Source organism: Doryrhamphus excisus, linkage group LG15 (assembly GCF_037039965.1).
Source record: "Doryrhamphus excisus strain RoL-2023G ecotype Guam linkage group LG15, RoL_Dexc_Guam_v1.1, whole genome shotgun sequence".
Lineage (NCBI taxonomy): Eukaryota > Metazoa > Chordata > Actinopteri > Syngnathiformes > Syngnathidae > Doryrhamphus > Doryrhamphus excisus.
In genome coordinates this window covers 9720912-9743108 of record NC_136371.1, presented here as the reverse complement: position 1 = coordinate 9743108, position 22197 = coordinate 9720912, and the positions used below count along the sequence as shown (strand labels likewise).

General features: G+C 45.8%; 1 protein-coding gene across 6 annotated transcripts; it reads right to left on the bottom strand.

The window, feature by feature from the left end:
* Nucleotides 1-585: 585 nt before the first annotated feature.
* On the bottom strand, nucleotides 586-21818 carry LOC131104069 (mitogen-activated protein kinase kinase kinase kinase 4-like). Of its 6 annotated transcripts, XM_078796780.1 has the most exons (32): nucleotides 21670-21818; nucleotides 21295-21360; nucleotides 15991-16047; nucleotides 13864-13989; nucleotides 13678-13788; nucleotides 13453-13543; nucleotides 13248-13378; nucleotides 13119-13173; nucleotides 12964-13042; nucleotides 12469-12644; nucleotides 12310-12382; nucleotides 12005-12215; nucleotides 11619-11780; nucleotides 11244-11330; nucleotides 10525-10980; nucleotides 9916-10065; nucleotides 8987-9241; nucleotides 8701-8792; nucleotides 8482-8609; nucleotides 8316-8410; nucleotides 6970-7148; nucleotides 6759-6867; nucleotides 6210-6488; nucleotides 3955-4072; nucleotides 3713-3883; nucleotides 3496-3639; nucleotides 3275-3409; nucleotides 3101-3201; nucleotides 2791-2940; nucleotides 2549-2708; nucleotides 2097-2236; nucleotides 586-2022 (listed from the first exon to the last, which is right to left on the bottom strand). In XM_078796780.1, the coding sequence occupies exons 1-32, from the start codon at nucleotides 21724-21726 to the stop codon at nucleotides 1939-1941; spliced, it is 4428 nt and encodes a 1475-aa protein (XP_078652906.1). In that variant the 5' UTR covers nucleotides 21727-21818; the 3' UTR covers nucleotides 586-1938. The 6 variants fall into 6 exon arrangements, with proteins under 6 accessions (XP_078652906.1, XP_078652905.1, XP_057906804.2 ...); XM_078796779.1 differs by lacking the exon at nucleotides 10525-10980 and having other exon boundaries at nucleotides 587-2022; nucleotides 6759-6888; XM_058050821.2 differs by lacking the exon at nucleotides 10525-10980 and having other exon boundaries at nucleotides 587-2022.
* Nucleotides 21819-22197: the final 379 nt, after the last annotated feature.

Here is a 22197-nt window from a genome sequence, read left to right as displayed (position 1 = left end):
GCTGTTTTTATATTTCTGTTGTTGCTCCCGCCCCCTTCCCAACTATTTCAATTTTGTTCTTGTATTTTTCATCTTGATTTTTCTTTATTCTCATATTTTGCTGTTTTCTCGTAACGTTGACTTATTCATTCATTCATTCATTCATTCATTTTCTACACTTATTCTGCAAACCAGTTTGACAAAAATTACAACCTTACTCCGTTTGCTTTTCCTACTTTGGTATTTCATTAATATTTGAAGCTTGTGCTATTAAAATGACGATATTTTTCTCATTTTATGACATGATTGTTTATACCTCATAAAAACTATTTTCAACTTTTTTGTCTTAATATATTGACTTTATTCTTGGAAAAATACTGATTTTTGAAATTTTTTGTGTTGAAATGTTTTTAGAATGTATCACAGGGCGCACTTAACTCTCCAGAAATGATGTCCTGTAGAAAATGACAATTGTAAATTATTTCAGCTTTTGTTCATGGGAAAAAAAGACTTTGAGGAAGACATGGTATTCCCATAGTACACACAAAGGGGACATCAATTATAGAGGTTTGAACAGAAACACCCAGGTGGTAGTAAAAATAAAAACCAGTGGAGTCTGGATTTGTGTCATTCATCACGTGAGCAAATGTTTATTTATTCCTGTACATGACCGCCTAAATGATAGTACAAAAGGGAATAGAAAATACAGAAAACTGCCCTCAAATGATCCATAAATATTCATATTGATGCACATTGGTTTGACAAAACAATGACGTCTGTAAACATTTCAACATAATGTGTGCACTACTATTTAAAAACCACAGCAGTCGCATACTTATCTGAAGGGATACACGGTCGAGACTAAAAACTAAGTCCAGGTTAAAAATATGCCACTTGGGTTTTCATCATCTGGAGTGTTTTTTGTAACTCTGCTGCACTTTTGGTCTTATCTGCTTCTCTCTCGCTCTCTCTGTGTGGGAGGTCAGTGAAGGCACCACCATGCTGATGAGCTGGGGAAGTTGGAAATGAATGCGACAAATGACAGCAGCCTTGGCAAATTTGATGGGAGATGGGACACAAACAAACAAACACAGGAACCAGACCAAAAGGTGAAACCCGGAAAAACAAGGTCCATTATTGTATCCGACTAAAGCCTTCCTTCAAACTTTTAGGCTTCATAAAAACCTACATAAGGAGTTTCAGCAGTTTCATTCTGCTGGAGACGTTAATAAGGCAACCTGGACTTGGGAGCTACAGTGTCCGTGGACTGTGACGCTCGCACGTGCACAAGCTTTGATCCTTTGTGGTCACCTGCTGACTCTGTAAATCTAATTCACAGTTTATCCTTAACAATCCACCTTAAGAAAGAATGAAAACAATAGAAATTTGGGTCCATTACATTGTTTGGTGGATGATAAATAAGCATGATGATCAGCACATAGGAAATATACAGTGTATAAAGAAGATTGTGGACCAATGCAACGTTGTGAGGCATGCTTGGAAGGTGGTGGAGCTGATAAGCCATTACCCTGTCATGATCACCATGATCCACCACAACACCTTCAAGAAGGCAAACAAGTGTTTAGCGACCCGTTGAGTGGGAGGAGGAGCTTGCACCACCTGAACTAAAAACAACCCAAACAATGAGCGGCGTGTGCATGGTTCATCCTCAACTGTGCACACGCACAGAACTTCCTGCACTGGCCTTGCGCACGAGCACACACAATGCGAGGCTGCACAAGGACACTAAACATGTACACATCCCACAAAAGGTCAAGGAGAGGAGGCAGGCCTGGCTCAAAGGATGTTCTGTCAGAATATAGTTTACTATAACACGCTCTGCGCGTGCACACACATACACACACAAAACGCAACCCCCAACCCCCCCCGTTGGCTATCCAATATCGTCCAAACACGTATGAGCAAGCATCTTCATCGCCGCCGTCATGGCGTCGGTAACTACCAGCTCATGAGTGAAGTGCGTCCCAGTGTCATGAAGTACACCTGACTAGCACCGCCCGCCCGCACCGAGGCGAAGAATACCTGGAGGACACAAGTAACAATTCAGACTTTTCTATTACACAATGACATCCGCTCCGAGTTGAGGCACGCCGTACCTTGTCGTTCCTCTCGCACAAGAACTTGAGTCTCTGGGCTCTCTTGTGCATAAAGACACCATCCAGGTGGCCGGTCTCCACTGAGCGGATCTCGATGGCCTTCTCGCCCCAGCCCATGATCTGGTTTGACCTAATGTAGGCTGCACGCAGGGAGACCGCATTAGAGATGCGCCTCGGTTTACAACATTCACATTTTTATCATCTTGTGGTTACGTAGGCGCTCTCGTAAATTCACACGATGGACATAATAACCGGGCAGTGTAGTACTTGTAGTATTAAGATTGTAGTAGTATTAAGTTTGATAGTTTATTTACTGTTCTTGTATTGAGTGGGTCTTGTGTAGTTAATTTAGATACAAATTAGGTGTAGGATAAATCACAATCTAATATCGGAACTCGTACCTGAACCTAAAGCCGCTTTAAACATGGCTGTAACGAACGTCCCTCACTTACCCACTGAAGTCGGCATTTCCCCCCACTGCAGCACCACGTCCTTGGTGATGCGCCCGTAGGTGTTGACATATACGCCCTCGTCCTCGTAGCACACGAGCAGCTCAATGCCATCGGTGTTGGGCAGGATGATGATGGCGTGGCACTGAATGCTGGTCTGGATCTGAAAGCCGAGGCATGCGCTTTGAAGGTGGGATGGGAAAATGAGGAATGTGACGGGGGGGGTCACTGAGAGGGGCATTTACGTGAGTGGGTAGGTAGATGTCGTAGACGGCGCCCGAGTCCACATCCACAGCATGGAAGCCTGAGCAGGAGCCATAGATGACCTTTAACCTCTGACCTTCCTCCACTGTCAGGTCCACCAGGAGAGGCTTGTGCACCAGGTCGCCAAACGACTTCAAACGAGCCAAGATGACATTAGTAGGTCGGCAAACAGAGGAACAAAATTGCAGTGAAACCTCGGTTTTCGACAAAAATCATTGCTGAAGATGCTAATTTTTGGATTCATGATGAAAACCGTGACGCCACTGTATCTGACTGGATGGTCCTGCTCACCTTGAAGGCCATGAACTTGTGGTACGGTTTGGGGGCCCAAGCGTAAACCTCCACAGAGTTCTTCAAGGCCAGAACTAAGAATTTTATCCTCTCGTATTTGACTGAAACACAAAGTCACCCAATTACAAGGAATGGCTTCCTCTCAGCCAGAACTTTGGACCTCTGCCCACGTACCAACTTTGTAGTGAACGCAGCCCTCCAGGTCGCCCACATTAACCCAACCCTGCTTCTTCTCCACCTCCGGGTCATTATGCAGGATCTTGTTCCGAAGCCACGACAGGTAATAAACACGGAGCTTGTTCTTTTTGCCTGGAAGAAACCACAGAGTCATGCCAAAGCTTTGTCACGTTCTCTGCTTCATCAATAAGGAGATCCAGGAGATGTGATGCCCGTACCTGATATGGTGACTAGGACATTAAGTCCCTCCAGCACGTCCATTTGCTGGATGCGCCGCCGGTTGATCAGCGGGTACACTTTCCCCTGACCGCTGCGGTCCAGCAGCATCAGGCCGCTCTCAGTCCCGACCAGCAGGTTGACGCCTGATGTTGCAAACGTGGCTTAGCGACTCCTGCCCGAGGAGAACCGTGACGTCATGGTACAAAGCCAACTTACCCCAAAGAGCGGCGCACAGGATCTCCGAGTTGAAGCGCTTCTTATATTTGCGGATCTCTGGTGTGTCGCTGGGCGGGCGTGTGTTGACAGGGTTGACATTAACCACCGAGCCTTTGCGGGACGGGTCAGACCTCAACGGGTCTGCTAGACGCACGTCCTGCCCAAATCCAGCTGTGTGCAGACAGGCGACACGGTTCTCCTCAATGCATTCGATCACACAGAGAAGAAAACTTCTGACCTACCCATGTTGTTGAGTGAGCTGCCGCTGGATGGGGAGATCTGGAGAAGACGAGGGTCGATGAAGGGAGTGAAGGAGGAGGAAGATTTGTGTTTGGACATGGAATTGCTCTCCGACTGGCTCTGTCCAAGACAGGAATAACAATAATGGACTCGACATGGAGCTAACGACATAATGGTCATCACTCTCTTGCAGGTGGTCCTCGGGTTACGTACCAGTTCCGATCCCAGACCACTTTTGGTGTTAGTCTGAGGTCAAACATCAATGAAGCCTCAGTAAGAAAGCCACTAGTTAGGTTAGGTTATTACTTGGGGGTGAGGTGATACACAATATATTAATACTGCAATATTTCCTTCATTGCGGTTCGTGACATGTTTTTTCTCAGAGGCAATTCATACCGTCTTTCAAGTGTTTGCAGCATTTCTTCAAATGCTGGCTTTTCAACTGTATTTAACAGCAACATTTCTTTGGCGTCTCAGGGAGTGTTGAGTTTTTCCCCAGAGGGTCGGGTGAATATGCTGAGGTGGGCAAATTTGTTGTGTTTATTTCCCCTCCTAATTTCTACAAAATTGAATTGCTCCTCGTGAGAATCCATTCATTTGGTGTGTGTGTCCTAGCAGCCCCCGCCTCTTCCCACAGATCAGCAACCTGGAACAACGTGTACTGTGCTGTTAAAGTTATGTGATTTCTGACCGTCTGTGAACATCACATGTATCCTGACTGCGTAACCACAGAGATCAGTTGCTTGCTGATGTTTTTTGGCGTGGTTCGGGTGACAGTAGCCAGTAGGTCCACATCCTTAAAACGAGAGTCATGCGATTGAGGCAAGTGTGACCAATTTTACTCATCCTTGAGCTAATCTCGCCTTTACTGAACATAAAGCGCATACGCAAGCACAAAACGACGTAAACGGAGGACCACCTGTGTCACTTAAAATAGTACCATGTGTGCAACGCAAGTTGCTACCTGGTAACACAAAATACAAATACAAAGTGAGAGAGACAAGCATTATAGAAAATAAATAGTAGACACACAAGCATGTCAAAAACATCTAAATGAAGTGGAGATGAGTGCGGTTTTGAGGTTAATACAGACAACAAAGCGGAAAAGGCAGAAATCATGGTGATAAGGCTGCTCATGATTAGGTGCAGGCAGAAGAGGATCCTAAATTCACCACCAAGATGCATCTTGTTTGAGGCAGTAATGGAGAAAGAAAAAAAACCCTCTAACACACGTTACTGGGAATCAAAGCTTGTTAGTTCACCCCAAGAAGTTCCGAGCAGGTTTCCTCCCTGCTGTGACTGTGCTCCACCACCAGGAGGCAGCCGTGTTAGCAGCAGGCATCAGCTTGGCCACAGGGAGCCAGAAGAGAGGCAGAGCGAAGCCAGGAGATGCAGAGATGCTTGACCCAACAACCAGGATGGTACTCTGGGTTTTATACAGGCTCGGAAAACTTTTTTTGTCTGTTACCATTTACAAATACAGTGGACCCTTTGTTTTCTACTCAGAAATTTTAATTGGGCACCTGATGGCTCTGACTTGTTCGAGTTTCGTATACTGTCGCTGTTTTTGATACGATATTGCATGAAACATTCTAGTCCGGTTGCCCTGTGCTGTATCATTCCGCTGAATCGAGTGCCCAAACAAAGCACCCTACGCGCTGCTGACTGTTATTGAGCGCGATGCGAAGTAATTTGTCACAGGGCCGAAGAAGGTTGCTAGTGCAAAAAAAACGGAAAACACTCCTGAACTCGTCATTTCTTCACATTTTCTGTATGTTAATCTATAATTATTTTGTATATTTACATCCATTTGTTGGAGTGTAATTGGCTTGACATTACTTTCTATGGAAAAAAAATTACGTCCTATGTTTCGGTTTTCATTTAGCTTTGTAGAACAAACAAAAAACAAGGAAATGAAATTCGAAATGATAACATTTCACTGACTCTTTGCCTGTGCAGTTATAAATGTTGACTAATGATGGCGACAGTCAAACCCTGAACCTGGATATTTATTTTTAAGTTGGAGGCCACCCAGCGTGTGAGCATGAAGGTATCACTGTAAAGCGATCTTGTTTCACTTCCTAGTCAGGATTAAATGTTATACTACTATGGTGGCTAGTATAAATTTTGAACTCCAATAACTTGAAAACACATGCAACTGCTACTTGACCCAGATTGGCCGCCTGTATATCCGAGCCTGAATGCACCCGCAGTCCATTCCGGCGTTGCTGGCCTCAGCGGAGTGAGGGCCACATACCTCAATGGCAACAAGCTTGTCCAGGGGATTCTGTGGGGACGTGGCCAGACTGGCATGACTTGGAGATGATGAGAAGGAGGAGAAGGAGGAAAGCATGGATGTGGAAGAGGATGGGGAGTGATGGCTCTGCTGGATAAGGTCTGGTAGGTGGTGAATGCGGCCAGCGAAGCCATTTTTCTCTTGGAAGGTGTGGCTTGGGGGTAGGGGCTGGCCGTGAGCGGGGCCGGCCGGGGAAGAGGAAGAGGAGAGACTGACCAACCGCTTTATGTCAGCGGTGCTCTGCAAGCAAGAACAGGCACACTTTTGGGCTCAGGTAGCAGCAGGAGGTGAGATGAGGCAGCGTGCAGCTTTGTGTCTTTAAGATCCTCTTCTTCCAACAACATATTCTCAGTGGGTCTATGGTCATACACTTACAGTATATACTTCACACACAAATGGAGGATAGTGATGAATTAGTGGATGAAAATGCTAAACAAGGGTAGATGATGTTTCTACTGATGGAAGTCACAGTTGTGTGCCGATAAAGATCTTCTCATCTCCTCTTCCTACCTGTCTGATGACCAGTGTACCATCCTTAGAGGGTGTAGTGGCCTGCTCACTCTCTGAGTCTTCCACAAGCATAGTTTTGGCAGACACAGTTTCTCCATTACTGATCCTCCTGTGGAAGCCATGAGAGGATCTGACATCCACAATCAGACCCGTTTTAACAAAATCTTTGTCAAAAAAAAACCAAAACAAAAAAAGACAGCAAGGTACCTACCCAGACCGAGAGTCCTCAGCACCCGAAGTGGACTCCTCCCCTGCCTCCTGATCTACTTCTTCATCGTCCTCCTCATCGGTGGTGCCGGACTCCTCGCTTGAGGAAGAGTAGTCGGTCACTTTGTGGGGAGGCCGCACGTCGTCCACTGCACGGAGTTCCTTAGCAAGGGCCGTCAGGTCCTGAGGAGCGGTGAAAAAGATGAGTAAGGTGACAGGAAAAGAAGCACACGTTTCATTGTAATTGCGTAAAAATCCACCATTGGAGGTTTCAGCCACTGCATACACAAACAGAGCAAAGCAGGAAGTGTGCAGGCATACATTATTACTCAATTCATCCTACAAAGAAAGTGTCTAAATAACGATGCCACGACAAAAACAACACAAAAAATGGGATGTTTTTACACGAAAATAACTTTCTTTAAACAAATAACACCATGAATTAGTTATAATTTTCACATTTGCAAAGAAACTGTGCGCACGCGTGTGAATGCGTTAATGTCTACATGGCGAGATGCCTTCTCACTTCCTGGTTGTTGCAGAGCATGGGTTTCAGTGGGAGAGATGCAGGCCTACCACCAAACATTGTATTCATGTGAAGGAACACATCAGTGAGTTTTTCAGACTTTTCATAGTTTTTCTGGTCCTGCCATTTTTTCAGATTTTCAGTAAAATATAGCTGTTGGATCTGTTTCTGCCCACTGGACCAGGTACGGGTGTAATTGACATTTATTCATTCATTCATTTTATACCGCTTATCCTCACGAGGGTCGCAGGGGTGCTGGAGCCTATCCCAGCTGTCTTCGGGCGAGAGGCCGGGTACACCCTGGACTGGTGGCCAGCCAACCACAGGGCACATTTAGACAAAGAACCATTCATACCTCATTTATACCTACGTATGTACAATTTGTAGCCGCCAATTAACCTAGCATGTTTTTGGAATGTGGGAGGAAACCGGAGTACCCGGAGAAAACCCACCCATGAGAACATGCAAACTCCACACAGAAACTCCACACAGAGATGGCCGAGGGTGGAATTGAAGCTGTGGTCTACTAGCTGTGAGGTCTGCACGCTAACCACTAGACCGCCGTAATTGAAATTACCTATTGAAAGTGTCTTTATGAAACAGGTAGGTTTTTATTGTTTCCATATAGCCATGTTGGTGTAAACATTGCCTCCCTCCCCATGGGTTTATCATCTTCTCTTGGACTTCTTTGCTCAATAATAAATACCTACAGCATATGTTATTTCCATCTTCATGACAGATTTTTTTGACTGATGAGACTTGCACGCCGGAACGATTTATAGCCCGGAAAATACGAGAAAATGTTGTTAAAATGTTCTACTTACGGCAGGTCGGGTAGGCCTAGCCAAGTTCTTTTCGTCTGTTTTTTTGGGAACATTCTCAGGGCGCTGGAGAGGCGATCCTTCAGATTTGGAGGACGCTTCAGAAAAAAGAAGCAACAGCATTAGTGGCCGTTGGATTTGTGTCCGAGTACAGTATCAGGGGACTCACAGCGTGGCCTGAAGCGGTCCCCAGGACTGGCCTGGGAGCTGGAGTTAGAAGAGCCAGAGGAGCTACCGCTGCCAGGTCGAGGCTGCAGCTTCTCCACACGGTCCCACAGAGGGCGGTGCTCCACATTTCTATTCCAAAGTAATAGTGGTCCAAAGTTCAATAACACACCCAAAAACATTAAAGGCTATCAATATTTATTCTAATGTCCTCTCTACTTACCCAGATGTGCTCCTCTGGCCGCTAGGCTGCGATGGTAGTGGAGACTCTCTGCGCGACAGTACAGGAGATCGGGACGTTGTTCTCACAGGTACCTATATAAGACATACACAATGCTTGCTTTATGAGTGTGAAAGTGCCACCCACCACAGTTCAGACACTTTTCACATGCATTGTCAGATAGACAGGTTGCAAATTGGCAGCATGGTCAGTGGAGCGACAGACATGAGAATGAGGGAACTGAGGGGAGCACACCAGGGGAGGGGAAGGAGCCCTCTTGATTCCTTACCTTGGGTGGCACTTCGTCACAGGGTGGGGCCTGAGGCTGGTGGATGGGCGGCTGGGGCTGGGGATCAGTGCGGGCAGGCGATGGGTGGTGATGGTGGGGATCTTGGGAGCGCATGTGGAGTTGTGCAAAGTTAGCAGTAACACCACCGGGCTCACTGAAGGACTGGGAGCGAGCGACCACGGGCGGAGGAGGAGGAGGCGGAGAAGGGGCAGCACTGTTGCTACTCTTTAGAGCGGCAAGGTGAGACCACTGGACCTTTAAGGAGTGGGGGAGGGGGAAGGGGGTGAAACACACTGAGACATGAGGGAAGATGCGTGGTTTACATACGTGCGCATGCATACAGGAGACAACACCAAACAAAGATTGACGAAAGTTGGACATTCATGTTAACACATACATTTGCGTTCCGATAAAAATGACAAACCTTCACTCAGGATGGGTACCAAAACTCAATTCCATGTAGGCACCGGTGCAAACATTAACTATCGTAACCAGACCTAAAAATTAAATGGCTACGTATCTGTTCCTCATTTCTGCACTAAATGAATGCAGACTCAGGCACCTGCTGAGGTCTTGAATCGATATTGTGCAAGTAACGACAACTGATGCACCATTTCATTTCAAGTTTCATTTTGGCACACATGTTGGATAAAGTTAAAACAGTACCCATTTATAATCTTTACAGTAATCATGGTATTAAGTACGCGTTCATTTTAAAATATGCAGGTTCTGGGCTCATCTTTTGTATATCCCAACAAAGTCTTGAGTACATGAATTACGTAGTTTTTACATATGCTAAGTACAAAATACACAAATAAAGCCAAATAGTCATGAAAATGATTCCCAAGCTGTTTATCAATGACAATGTTCACATTTTGGTTTATGCAGGAGTGTGGAAGGAGAGAGGAGGGATGAAGTGGAGGGGTTACCTGAGGCTCCATGGGCCGGTGCATGGCAGACGCCTCAGATGAGCTACCGTTGGAGAAGGGTTCAGCAGAGCGGGGGGGCAGAGGGGGTTGCTTGGGAGGAGGGGCGGTCTGAGGGGAGCCCTGAATATTCTTACGGTACCGTTCATCAGCCTGGGGTGAGGAAACCACAAGGGACAAACAATGAGGTGAGTTTGGGAAACAGGAGGGCTGAGAATTCATCTGAAAATGTCCATCATAGTCGGCACGCTTCTTCTTTCGCTACATACGAGTGGCTAGGGTGATGAGTCATGCTTAAAGCTGCGCAGACACACACAGATACTATCTTCTCAACATTGAATAATTATTTTTGAATAATGAAAGGGAGGAAAATGTTAATGACGTGTCGCGGCTTGTTAGTTTGGGCTTTGTCCGTTTACATGCAGCGGACCAACTGGCATTGGCAGCACAGCCATAAGTCTCCCAAAGTTTGGTCTCCCAAAGAGAAATGGTGACAACTATCTTGCTGGCACCACCTGTCGCTGTTGTCAAAGCAGCGGAGCAAAGACAAGCGAGGAGGAGAAGATGGAAAGGTCAGGCAGCAGGGTGGTCAGAGCCAACGAGGCGGTTCACCTCTCTGATAGGCTGTGGAGGATGATTGACAGGTCTATCAGGCTCAGCATGTTCTCCCGGGGGAGGTGTGGAGTCAATGGTGGGTTCATGAGGGGGGCTGGGACTACGGGAGGTGAGCCTGCTGTTGACGTTCTCATCAGGGTCACTTTGCTCCAACACGGACGCCTGAGCTTTAACGCAGTCAGGGTGCATCGTCTGTGGCACACCAGAGCTCTCCGACGACTCCCTGGCAACGGCACTGCCAAGGAGCAGAGCTTGTGGGGGCAGGGTGAGGACTCTGTCGGGGGGTGGGGAGGTTGTTGGGGGTTTGCTATGGTCTGCGGGAACTTTGGCCTTGTCGCCAAGCCGCTGTTGGGATGCACGGCGGAGTGACAGCAGGTAAACCTGTTCCTGCTGCAGCCGTTTGTGAAGCCGCTCAGCCTTGCGCTGCTCCTCAAGCTCACGCCACTTGAACTCCTATCGCAGAGTGGGGCAGGATTCAAGTAGGGGGGGATTTAACGCGGTCTACTCAATCATTAAAAAAAAATGCATAGTACATTCTACGCAGAATGTGTAATCAAACAGAAGACTTGCTAGGTGGAATTGTCCCAGAACTTCCACGGTCCTCTCAAACATGATTAGATAAACACAGACCTGGAGTCAATTGAGATGAAGTCGTGTGTGTGTGAAGTGACAGACAAGCAAGTATACACTGCACGCAAGTAATTAGTTGTACTGACCAACAACATGGCCTGTTCACGCAGAAGCTGCTCCTGTAGCATCTCCAAGTGCCTCTGTTCCTCCTCGAGCTGGCGTCGGATGTACTCCTGTCAATCATAAGTGGAGCAGTCTTCAAATTACTAAATCCACAGGTCTCTCCTTTCTCCACTGAGAGCTCAAAAAAAAACTTGAATATAATGGCTGTCAGGCCCATCCAGCCATCCTTACTAGCATCACTGCTAGGCTGGAGTCTATCTCAGCTGACAACAGTGCTGTGTTTATATTTTCGTTAAGTATTTATTTGTCATGGCTACTGTGCGCTGAAAGCTGAAAAAGTCTATACTTCCCCACTACTTTCCCAAGCGGTGTGAAATGAGACTACGGTTTTAACAGACCTGTTCACGATCATTCCTCCTCTTCTCGTCCTCAGCACGCCGGCGCTCCTCCTCCTCTTTGCGCCTGCGATCCATCTCCTCAATGCGCCTCTTTTCCTCTTGCTCCCGCCGACGCTGATCCCGCTCCTGTTGTCGTCTCATCTCCCGTTCGCGTCTCTGTTGCTGCAAGGTTCAAATTAATGTGACACTAGGTTCTCGTGGCTACGTATATCACATTAAATTGCTACTGTTATGTTCCTTTCGTAGCAGATGGAGAAACAATGCACAAAGTCAAAGTCAAGTCAGTTAATCAACGTAAGTAATAGAGAGCAGAGTAGAAATTGTCCATCATACAAACATCACAGAGGTCATTCTGTTCCGCCTCAGGAGTTCTAATAGAACCTAACCTCCTCCAGTCGCCGTCGTTGCTCCTTCTGCTGCTCAATACGCTTCTGCCTCTCAGCCAGTAGTTGACGCTTGTACTCTTCCTGCTCTCGAAGCTGCTGCTCCTGCAACAGTTGCTGACGACGAAGTGCCTCTGACCTCTCTTTGTTCTCCTGCTGCAGGCGGATGAAGTCCCTGCGCAGCGTGGACTCACCCGGGACATTGACGATGGAGCTGGGTCATGACAGTCATCGCACAAGTGTTAAACTGTGCCTTGACACTTAGTTTGAACAACGGCTGAAAAGTAGAAACAGCGCTGGAAGCAAACCTTGGTTCTCCCTCCTGCTCTGGGGGATCCTCCTCCTCCTCCTCACTGCCACTGTACTCATACTCTGTTTCATCTGCAGGGAGGAGGACAGTGGTGCGTAAGTGATGCAAATATCTCACTACAACAGTGTGATCTTCAGAATTGGGGAGACCCGTGCACCTTTTTCACCCCTCTTCTTCTTGGTGCGATCAATGTGGTCTTTCAGCTGAATGCGGACCTGCCTCTCATTGGGCTGGTCTCGGATGAAGGGGTGTTTGAGTAACTGTTCTGTTGGCGGCCGCTGTGTGTAGTTCTTCACGAGGCAGCTCTCGATGAAACTGAAAAACTTTTTGGACCTATGAGGGAGACCACACCAAAAGATTTCACCCAAACTGTGAAACTCAACACAGAGATGAGTGGAGGGGTTGGAACGTGCAATGGAAAGAATCCGTTTGGGGTATAACTTATTACACACATTATCTTTGACTTTAGAGAAACATTTTAGACTCTTTTCTGTTAGGTTGCGGACCAAACCACATATTTGATGTCAAAAGTACGGCCCTGGAGCTGAATAATTTTGCAAGAATATTGAGGGGAAAAAGGACATAAAATCATTAAAGAATCCTGGCTGATATGATATTAAAAAATGTAAGTTAAAATGAAACTACTACTTACCATTTTTTGGATTTCAGCCTCGGAGGAGGGTTTCTTGGAATCAGGAAGAGTGCTCTCATTGGGTGCATGTCACAAAGCGCTACAAGAACATGCATGGATATATATTAACAGGTTGAAGCAACAAAAAAAAGAAACTAGTAAAAAGAAGCCCTTACGTGGCGCTCCTTCCGCCATCTCAATGGCCGTGATGCCACAAGACCACAGGTCACTCTACAAGAAAACTACAGCGTCAAGCACATATGCTCACACCACCAGGTAGCCACTGCTGAAACAGAGGGTCTTACTCTGTAGTCATAGGTCGCATCAGGGTTTTCGTCGCAGGCGATGACTTCAGGGGCCATCCAGTAGGGAGTACCAATGAAGGTGTTTCTCCTGCCTACGGTGCGATCCAGCTGGGCACTCACACCAAAGTCCACTGGGGAGGCGGAGGTTTGATTGTTTACAACTCTTTTCTGACAAATAGAAGTGACAGCTTGCAACTCCGCTTACCTAATTTCACTTCGGCATTCTCAGTCAACAGGACATTCTGTCCCTTGATGTCACGGTGGATTACATGGTGGGCATGCAAGTGAGCCAGACCCTGCCCAGGATGGAGACAGAGCAGATGAGTGACTTGCAGGATTAATAAGCACTGTATTGTTTGGACTCACCATGAAAGTAAGAATCGGTTACAAAAAAGACGAGCAAATACCAAGAAAGGAAAAGAGCACTCACTCGAAGAATTTCTCTGGAGATGTAGGCAATCCAGTCCTCCTTCAACTGGTTCCCCTTAGTGTTCTTCACCAGGTCTGTGATAGAACCAGCTCCACAGAACTCCATCACCAACTAACACAAAAATATAAAAATGATTTTCTCCCTTCTTCCACAGCTTAGCATTCTTGTATGGATTGGACGACTTACCCAAAGCTGGTCGTCATGTCCTGGTGGGCTCTTTTTAATGAAAGCCCCGTAGTAGGTGGCGATGTTTCTGTGATGGGAATACTTCTTCAGCATATTAATCTCCAATTTAATTTCCTCTTCTTCATCCTGCAAACAGACAGCGATGTGTTCTGTTCTTCAACATTACAGAGGTAGAAAAAAGATGTGTGTGTGTGTGTGTGTGTGTGTATCATATTGCATTGAACACAAATCACTTCCAGGGAGTTTTGGTGAACTGTAGAGATTTGAGGCCCAGTTCTGTTTTGGGATTACTGATGCATGGTCGAGTCTCTACTATGTGTAATCCATTGAAAAAGATAAATGTAACTAAATATATGTTGGATTGATGAGAAATTCTCCACCCAAATCAAATGGTTCATAAATAATTCACAACCTTTGAAGTGTCCTCAGAAGGTCAGGTCAGATGTGTCTGCAGTGCAAAAGCTCTGGAGAACACACTGAATGCACCTACACCCCAATTTTGGTGATTGACAAGCGGATTGTGGTCTTCATGTTGTGCAGACGTCACCTTTAGCACAACAGCAGTTGGCTGCCTCTGTGATGTAAGCTTTGTGTGCGCATGCGCGTAAACACACTCTCTCTCTCACACACACACACACCACCTCCCCCATCTGACCCTCTGTGCAGCTGTTGGATTATTACACTCCTGGCTGCAAAAGCCTCATCACCACTCGTCTCACAGTCACAGACAAGACTTGGTGATGATAATAAGCTTTTATCTACCACAAGCACCTGACTGGAGCATTTGTTATATTGCTAAGCAAAAGAGAGACAGGAAGTGGAAAGGCATCCATATTCCGCCCAAGGCCTGCAGGGTGGCGAGGAGCGTCTATGTTTAAGAATGTGGGTCAGTGTGTCTGTCTGCAATATCTCCACAATGAACAGACAAAAGGGGCGGGCACGCGATAAGCCTGATGACTGGCTTGCCACACCTGTGTCCGCTCACACAGAACAGCAAACAGTTGGGCAATAATCTTAATTCTGGCTAACCGTGAACACAAAGCAGTTGTCAGACAATCAGCGTGAATCATAGTGACACATGTGGGGAGCGGCAGCAGACACGCCAGCCCTCTACTAAATGCTCACATTTTGTGACAGGCATTGCAAGTCAATTTTTCATCTACTCGCACAGGTGCAAACTGAACCACCAAAGAAGAAAAAGGCTGGCTGAGATGTGTGTGAGAGCAGCGGGGAAAACGGCCACTGTGATTGTGAAATGATGGCGTTATTGGTATTCTAACATATGTAATGTAATGCTATGGATTCATCGTAACTGTGTATAAAATATAAGCACAATGTAACCAGGGGTCTTTTTAAATGACCGCTGAAGTTATATAATATAAAAACAAATAAAACTATTTTTGTTTTCAATGACTGCAAATTGGTCAATTACATTTGAGGTTTTCCCGGACACCTGGGAACCTGAATATCATGTGCCTAAATAAATGCGTTCATTAGCCAAGGCTGCATTATTATTTACGCACATATTGACCACGTTGAAAACGTAATTTTTCAATGTTTCATGGCGCTTTATTTTGAAAGCACCGGATTCGCCTGTCTGTCTCGCTGGCACTTCCATATGTCTCACCCAATTAGTAGCAGCACGTCTTGTGTTGACTTTCGCTTTGTTTCTTATTATCGGGAGAATGTACAATCGCCTGTGAGATGGTCAGAAGACGGCAGCTTGTCTCATGCTCAGCCAATCTATGCCAGCGTGTGTGATCGCTTGTGTTTCAATATCGTTTGACTTTCTGGCTTTTTTGTTTACATGCCTGGCTGGTAGCATTTTGCTAGCTACAAGTGGCTATAGGCTCATGGGAGACATCGATCATCCTCACTTTTTTTAAAGTGTTACTTAATCTTGCTCCCTTGTCATCATTAGAATACTTATAGCTTGTCTTCAAAACACTAGATGTGTGGCAAAGATGTGCACCTGAAACACGCAGTGTGTGCAGCTTTAGTACTTTATAAGCATTCTGTTCAAACATGAAAAATGTATTTAATGACATAGGAGCTTTGAGTGGAGATGTGCTTTGTACATAAAGTACAAGTTAAATTTGAATTAAACATAGTATTGCTGCGCTTTACCTCTGTGACGTCCATGACCTTGATGGCGGCCAGCTGTCCGGTCTTAACATGTCGTCCCTGTGAGGAGAAAGAGCAGAAATGGTTTCTTTCATTAAAGTATGAAATTCCGTCATGTTTCCCACTATTTCCATAGCATTGCTGATTGTAAGTGGCCACTGTATTACATATATAGTAGTAATTGTACAATCATTGTTACTAAAAAGGTGCCAGATTCTGAGTCAGAGTAACAATAGTTTAAATATACAGGACTAAAAACGACGACACTTTAAAACTATTATAACTTGTCTGTACAAAATAACACCTTGAAGTGGCATAAGACTGTGGTGTTTTGGTGATGATATTACCCGGACTTTGAGAAAAGGACAAAAAGGTGCTCAGTCAAAAATCACTTTTTTCAAACAAATAACCCCACCAAAAGTCATATATATATACAAAATGTTACCGCTCCCTTTTCCAGCTTCATCCAATCAGCAGTCAGGACACATTCATGAACGTACAACAATGGCTTAGAGTTTTGACACTTCTGATATATTATAGAAGAACTGAACTAGAGCATGAGGACGTGCACATGTAATAACACCGTTACACACACCATCATCTTAGCAAGCACATTCCACATACTTTATGGATTAGGACAATAAAAGCCACAAAGGCTTAGGGGCAGGAGAGAGGGATGAGAGGGACACTTCCATCTGTAATCCGCTCCGCTTTGATCCCAGGAGGTTGCTGGCTGCTGCAAACAAAACAAGATGGCCATCTTTGGCTGCCAAATCCCTGAGCATTGATGCACTGCCCAAGCCACAAGAATATCACCCAACAATGTTCGACAATCAACTGCATGCTTTCAAAACAGCGTCAAGTATGGCACTTGGCGCCATCATGAAGTGGCTTTTTTAACTTGGCACATGGGTGCAAGGTGACTGACGGTCCATACTAGGTCACACGGGGAAGGAGGGGGGGGCGCATCATGTGATTCTTTGTGCGTGTGACCTTTCCTTGTGACGAGAGCAAGGTCACCATCTCCACTGTCGGCAATAACCGAGGACACAGGCCGCACCGATTGCACGCAGCTGCCTTACATGATGCTTATCACACATTCAGAAGCTTGCCCCCCCCCCAAAACACATACACTATGCCAGTTCATACCGTTGCCGCATACCAGCACAATGACCCACTTCTCACTGACCTGCACAGAATCTGAATGGCAGCAACTTGGGAATGCCCATGAAAGTCGATGGTCAGGACACTTTCAATAATGCGTAATGTCTGCCAGTGTTCTCTGTGTCTCAACCGAAACACTTTGGTAAGGACGTACGCTGAAACAGCGGATTGCACACACATCGCCAGAACACAGACAGTTTTTGTTCAGGCTGAGAACATTGCAAGTCTTGTGACACCCATTAGGCTGAGGGTCATCGTGGGGGAGATGGGCACAAAAGAGATGTGTGATTTTCACCATTTTTGAATTCCAGTGAATCTAATGAGTGATGCAAACCCAAAAGCCTGCTTGGTGTTGGCACAATAGTGAAAGGGATAGACACAATATGGGACTGCAACCCCCACAGCAGGGCGGGTGACACATTCAACACCCCCGCATTGTGACCTCAGAGCTTCACAGTCCAATCAGCACTCAGGCTCCTAGGACCTTTAACCAATCAGACTCATTCATTAGCCAGGGAGGCGACTCAGGAGTTGTAAAAAGTGATGGATTTTTAAGTACCAGGCAGTTAGGTGTTTACTTTGTTCGGCACCAGTACCAACCCACTCGGGCACCTCATCTTAAGGGGAAGCACAATAACCCAACCATTCTTACTGCTTTAATATCCATGAACGATTGGAATGAATTAATAACAGAAACTGAGGTGCCACTGTGTTTAAGAAAAAATTGAAATCAGCCACATGACAAAATTTGATTTGGACTATCTAGGGTAGGGACCCTCAACCGTTTTCAGGCCAACACCCCCCCAAGCTAATGGTGAGACGGCGCAGGGAACCCTACTATACATACAGTGGAACCAGATTCAAACAAAAACCCATTCTAAATGCACATAAATGTTGACAAAAATTAAAATGTGGCACCGGGACACCACCTTCCTGTTTTGCAATGAGTTATTTCTGGACTTCTCACCTAAAATTCTGGCACTTTTAACTCCATTATGGGTGTTCTACTGCTGATTACTAAAGAACGGAAAAAGGTAGAAACAACATTTTTTTTCTGACGAATGATGAGAGTCTAATTCATTCATTCATTCATTCTCTACCGCTACCTATCCCAGCTGTCTTCGGGTGAGAGGCGGGGTACACCCTGGACTGGTCGCCAGCCAATTGAGAGTCTAATCTTTTGGTATATGCCATGTCTATATAGCCCAAAAAGCATAAAAAATGGGCAGTACCGAGAGGAACAGCTTTTGAAAAACTAATGAGCTTAATAACGCAACAAGGCGTGACATGACAAAAGTACGGTGGAAATTTCCTTAAAAACTCGCCACCTGGGGTGTAAGCTGTATAAAATTGTACAGACAAAAATGTCACAGCCAGGCTGCAGTACATCCTGCTGCAAACCTCTGAACTCAAGCCTTTGTGCAATGTGCCTGTTTTTACGTTATCATGACTACCTTATTGTATTACTCCTCCATCCAGAGCAAGGCATCTGAGATAGCAGACTGAGCCAGCTGCTCCGACACCAGATGATAAAAGGGAAACCGAGAAACAGCCTCTGTGTGCACTACAAGCATTTTTTATGCAACCTGGAGACAAATGACTAATGAGTTGAGAGCAGCCGTGTGCTAGCATAACGCTCCCACTCACTCACCATTTCTTTACTACAAACTCTTCTCTCTGTGCTGACCCGGTTCCTCCACTTAGGCCCAGTGCACACTTTTTACTTTTAAGAAAATAAGTGTGCCAACCCTGGTACTATGCACAGGTGCCTTAATGTTATATTAGATCCAGACTTCCACTTAGATCAGGGAGACAGCCACAGCAGGAGTGGGTGGTTATTTTTTTTATGATGGCTGTCAATCAAAATCTGTGTCCAACTTTCCACACCCAAGCAACGGTGGTGCATGAGCGACTGTGATTATCTTGGTGGGGACACGCAACAGTAAGGTAAAGTCAGAGGTCACAACCAAACTATTCTGTTCCCCATTATCATCAATAAGCAACAACAAAGCCACAGAGAAATGTCGCTGAGGAGGCCTGCCGACTGTGACCAAGTGCCTGACAAAGCAGAAAAAGGCCTGAGAGGGAGGAACTTCACCCTTTTTTCCAATAAGGGGGTGGCTGTTATGCTTTGCCATGCAGACAAACGCCACTTGTTCAAAAAGATAAACCAACATAAGCTTTGTGAAAACTGGTGTCCAGTGAAGATTTCCAGCTGCTCTTCAACCACACGCACGTCACATGACCCACTCAGCTGTCAATACGCCGATTGAGTGCTGATCAGTAAACCGCAGAAAGCTATGAGTCCAGTGTAGACCGTCGTCACTTGAGTGAGTGGTTTTCCAACTTTTACGTACATTTCGTTTTCTGTTCCATGCGGCCTCATCAGAACCCATCTGGTGGGGAGGCCGCGGTCATCCCACTCTCTCTGCCTCTTAACACTACCACCTGATTTTTCAAGTGTAGCGGACATAGAAGCACAACCATGCAGATCAATTTTCTCAGAAGATGGGGGTCATTGGACCACTTGCCTCAGTCTGCTGCTTAAAGCACAGCTAAATTATTTGGGGCTCTTATGGTAGTCACTCAGTCACAACAAGGTACACCTACAAAATCTGATTTAATGTACAAACTTTGTCTAAAAAAAAAAAAATAAGAAAAGGTAATACAATCAAACCTCAGTCACCCGCCTGTGATATGCAATTTCAGCAGGAAATAGAAAATCTAATATTCTAAATACTGCTTTTCACATTAGCAGAGCCCTCTAGACATAAAATAACACCCCTATCGTCACTTTCCACACGTATTGCACAATATAGTAAACCCACTAAGACAAAAAAAGCCAATTAAAACATAAATAAGACACATGCGGATGTAAATGTCTTGCAGTGCTACAGGAGTGACATTGGGGGTTCAGTCGAGTTTTAACTTGGCATGGTCTCCGGCCGCAACAGTAGGTCGTGTTAAGGATTGCTCTTGGCTGTGAGAGATATCGTTTGAACGTGCTAAATAAAAGAGTCTGGTGTTTGTGTGTCTCACCGAACCGAGCAACCAGTGTATAATAGTACACATCATCTTTGAATGAATCTTCTGAATGCCTTATAATTTATATTTTGATTCATTTTAGAAAATAATGATAAATTAACCACAATAATTAAAAATGAGTTTTATCATTTTGCCGGCCGCAATATATTTTCATGTGAGTGCATGTTCCTTTTCCTTGCCTCACCAGGCAGGCCGGAAGAGATGTTCACTCTGTGCATTGGTTTCAGCACTTTGCATTTCATAGAACAACAACATGAACAGAGTGAGCCCTCTTCTCAGTCATGTGGTCTTTGTCTCGGTGGGTGGAGTCGGGGACAGTAGAATACACACCGAGTGCAACATAGTATAGATGATAACAGGCAGATACCCATTCACCAAATTGGACTTGGGGTGCGTTCGCACTCATAGTCTGATTTGAATATGTTAAAAATGATACTTTAGAGCATTAGAGTTGTTTTTTTGTCGGCCAACTAAAAAATGCTCTCATTTAAGCATCACGGATGCCAGCTGGTGTGTAAACCTCCCTCCCTGACGCCTTCACAGCCACACTAGACAGTGAGTTCACACTTTTAGCTTGTTGCCTGGGTCTGACTTAGCAGGGATTTTTAGACGTAGGTTTGTGCAGGATACAGGGCTGAACTGCGTTACGTCAGCACCGTCCAGTCGTGTACGTTGTCAAGCAAAGCAAATGGCCTCTAGTCCATTGTAACTGGACCAAATACGAACGCACCGTTAGTCCTGATGCAACCCGGGGTATAAAAATGGGTTCTGACTTTCGAGAGTCACTGTAAGACGTCCTTTGCCTCCTGAGTAACTAAGGCAGGGTGACATAAGACAGGTGATGCACCAGACAGACTGAATCACTCTCTGGACTCAGTGCTCACAACCAGGGTCGCAATCAGGGTCAGACAACTAGGCATAAAAGTGATGTCATGTTTTATGTGAGCTCACAGCCTGAAGGCAACATCTGTAAGACATCCCTTTGCAAACTGAGGGTTGTTTTGTTCTCACGGAGGTTCAGGGGCGGAAAATGAAAACAAGCCTGTGGTGACCATCCGTCTCCTGCAGGACAGACCACGCACTGCGCCTCCAACCAACCTTGTATACTTGTCCGTAGGTTCCATTTCCAACCACCTCCACCAATTCAAATATCCCGGCTGGGTCCTGGAAGAGAAAAGACAAATGGGGCGTTATGGGGTGTTATGAGGAGCATTGTGTGGCGTGAGCCAGCTGTTGCGCCCCGCTAAAGCCCTCCGTTCCCACTGCATCTGGAACAAAGGAAAAGCAGACAGCGGCAACACCTCGCGACGACTCAGCGGTCATTTCCACCACTTCGCCCGAGACAACGAGCGACATGTGTGCCGTATTTACATTAGCCATATTGTATAATGTGTGGTTTGTCGAGCTAAAACATATAAAAGCGACGAAAGCATGGAAAAACACACTGATCTCAGGTCGGAACCACTCACTCACCCGCAGTGAAGCCAAGTCGATGTCTACTAGACTTTTAGCTGGGGAGTCGTTCGCCATCTTTCAAATACAAGCCTTGCGTCCCTTTTCCACCTACAGAAGTGTCATTTGTCTCTGTCTTGATCTCTGCGTGGTCCACTTCTCGACAGTGAACACGGGGCTCTTGCTACTCCATGTTGAGGTGGCACCAGCGGACTCCCTGTTAGCTCGCTACTAGCCGCCCTGGCCTGCGTCTCAAGCAGGATTCGGAACTTCCGCCCGTGGACTTCAACGTAAAGGTTTCTATATTAAAGGGAGGGTTTTGTATTGCTCAAAATAAGGTATCGTTCTTTAGATTAAGACAGACACAAAATAATTAACCACAGTAAATCTTTAAGCAGTATTTTTTACGACTATCAGTTATGAAGTTTTCCTTTACATGCGCTATACTAAATGTAAAAGCACACCACTTCCGGTTTGTTGTCGAACGCTTCTCATTAGCTTGTCGCCGTTATGAGCGAGTCGCGCTAAACTGAAAGCCGGTCCCAAACG

Coding starts and splice junctions, on each gene's coding strand:
- LOC131104069 (XM_078796780.1), bottom strand. CDS start 21,726: ATGGCGAACGACTCCCCAGCTAAAAGTCTAGTAGACATCGACTTGGCT. Junction 8,411..8,481: donor GGACCGCTTCAGGCCACGCT/GTGAGTCCCCTG, acceptor TTTTTTCTGAAG/CGTCCTCCAAATCTGAAGGA. Junction 2,941..3,100: donor ACAAGTTCATGGCCTTCAAG/GTGAGCAGGACC, acceptor GCTCGTTTGAAG/TCGTTTGGCGACCTGGTGCA.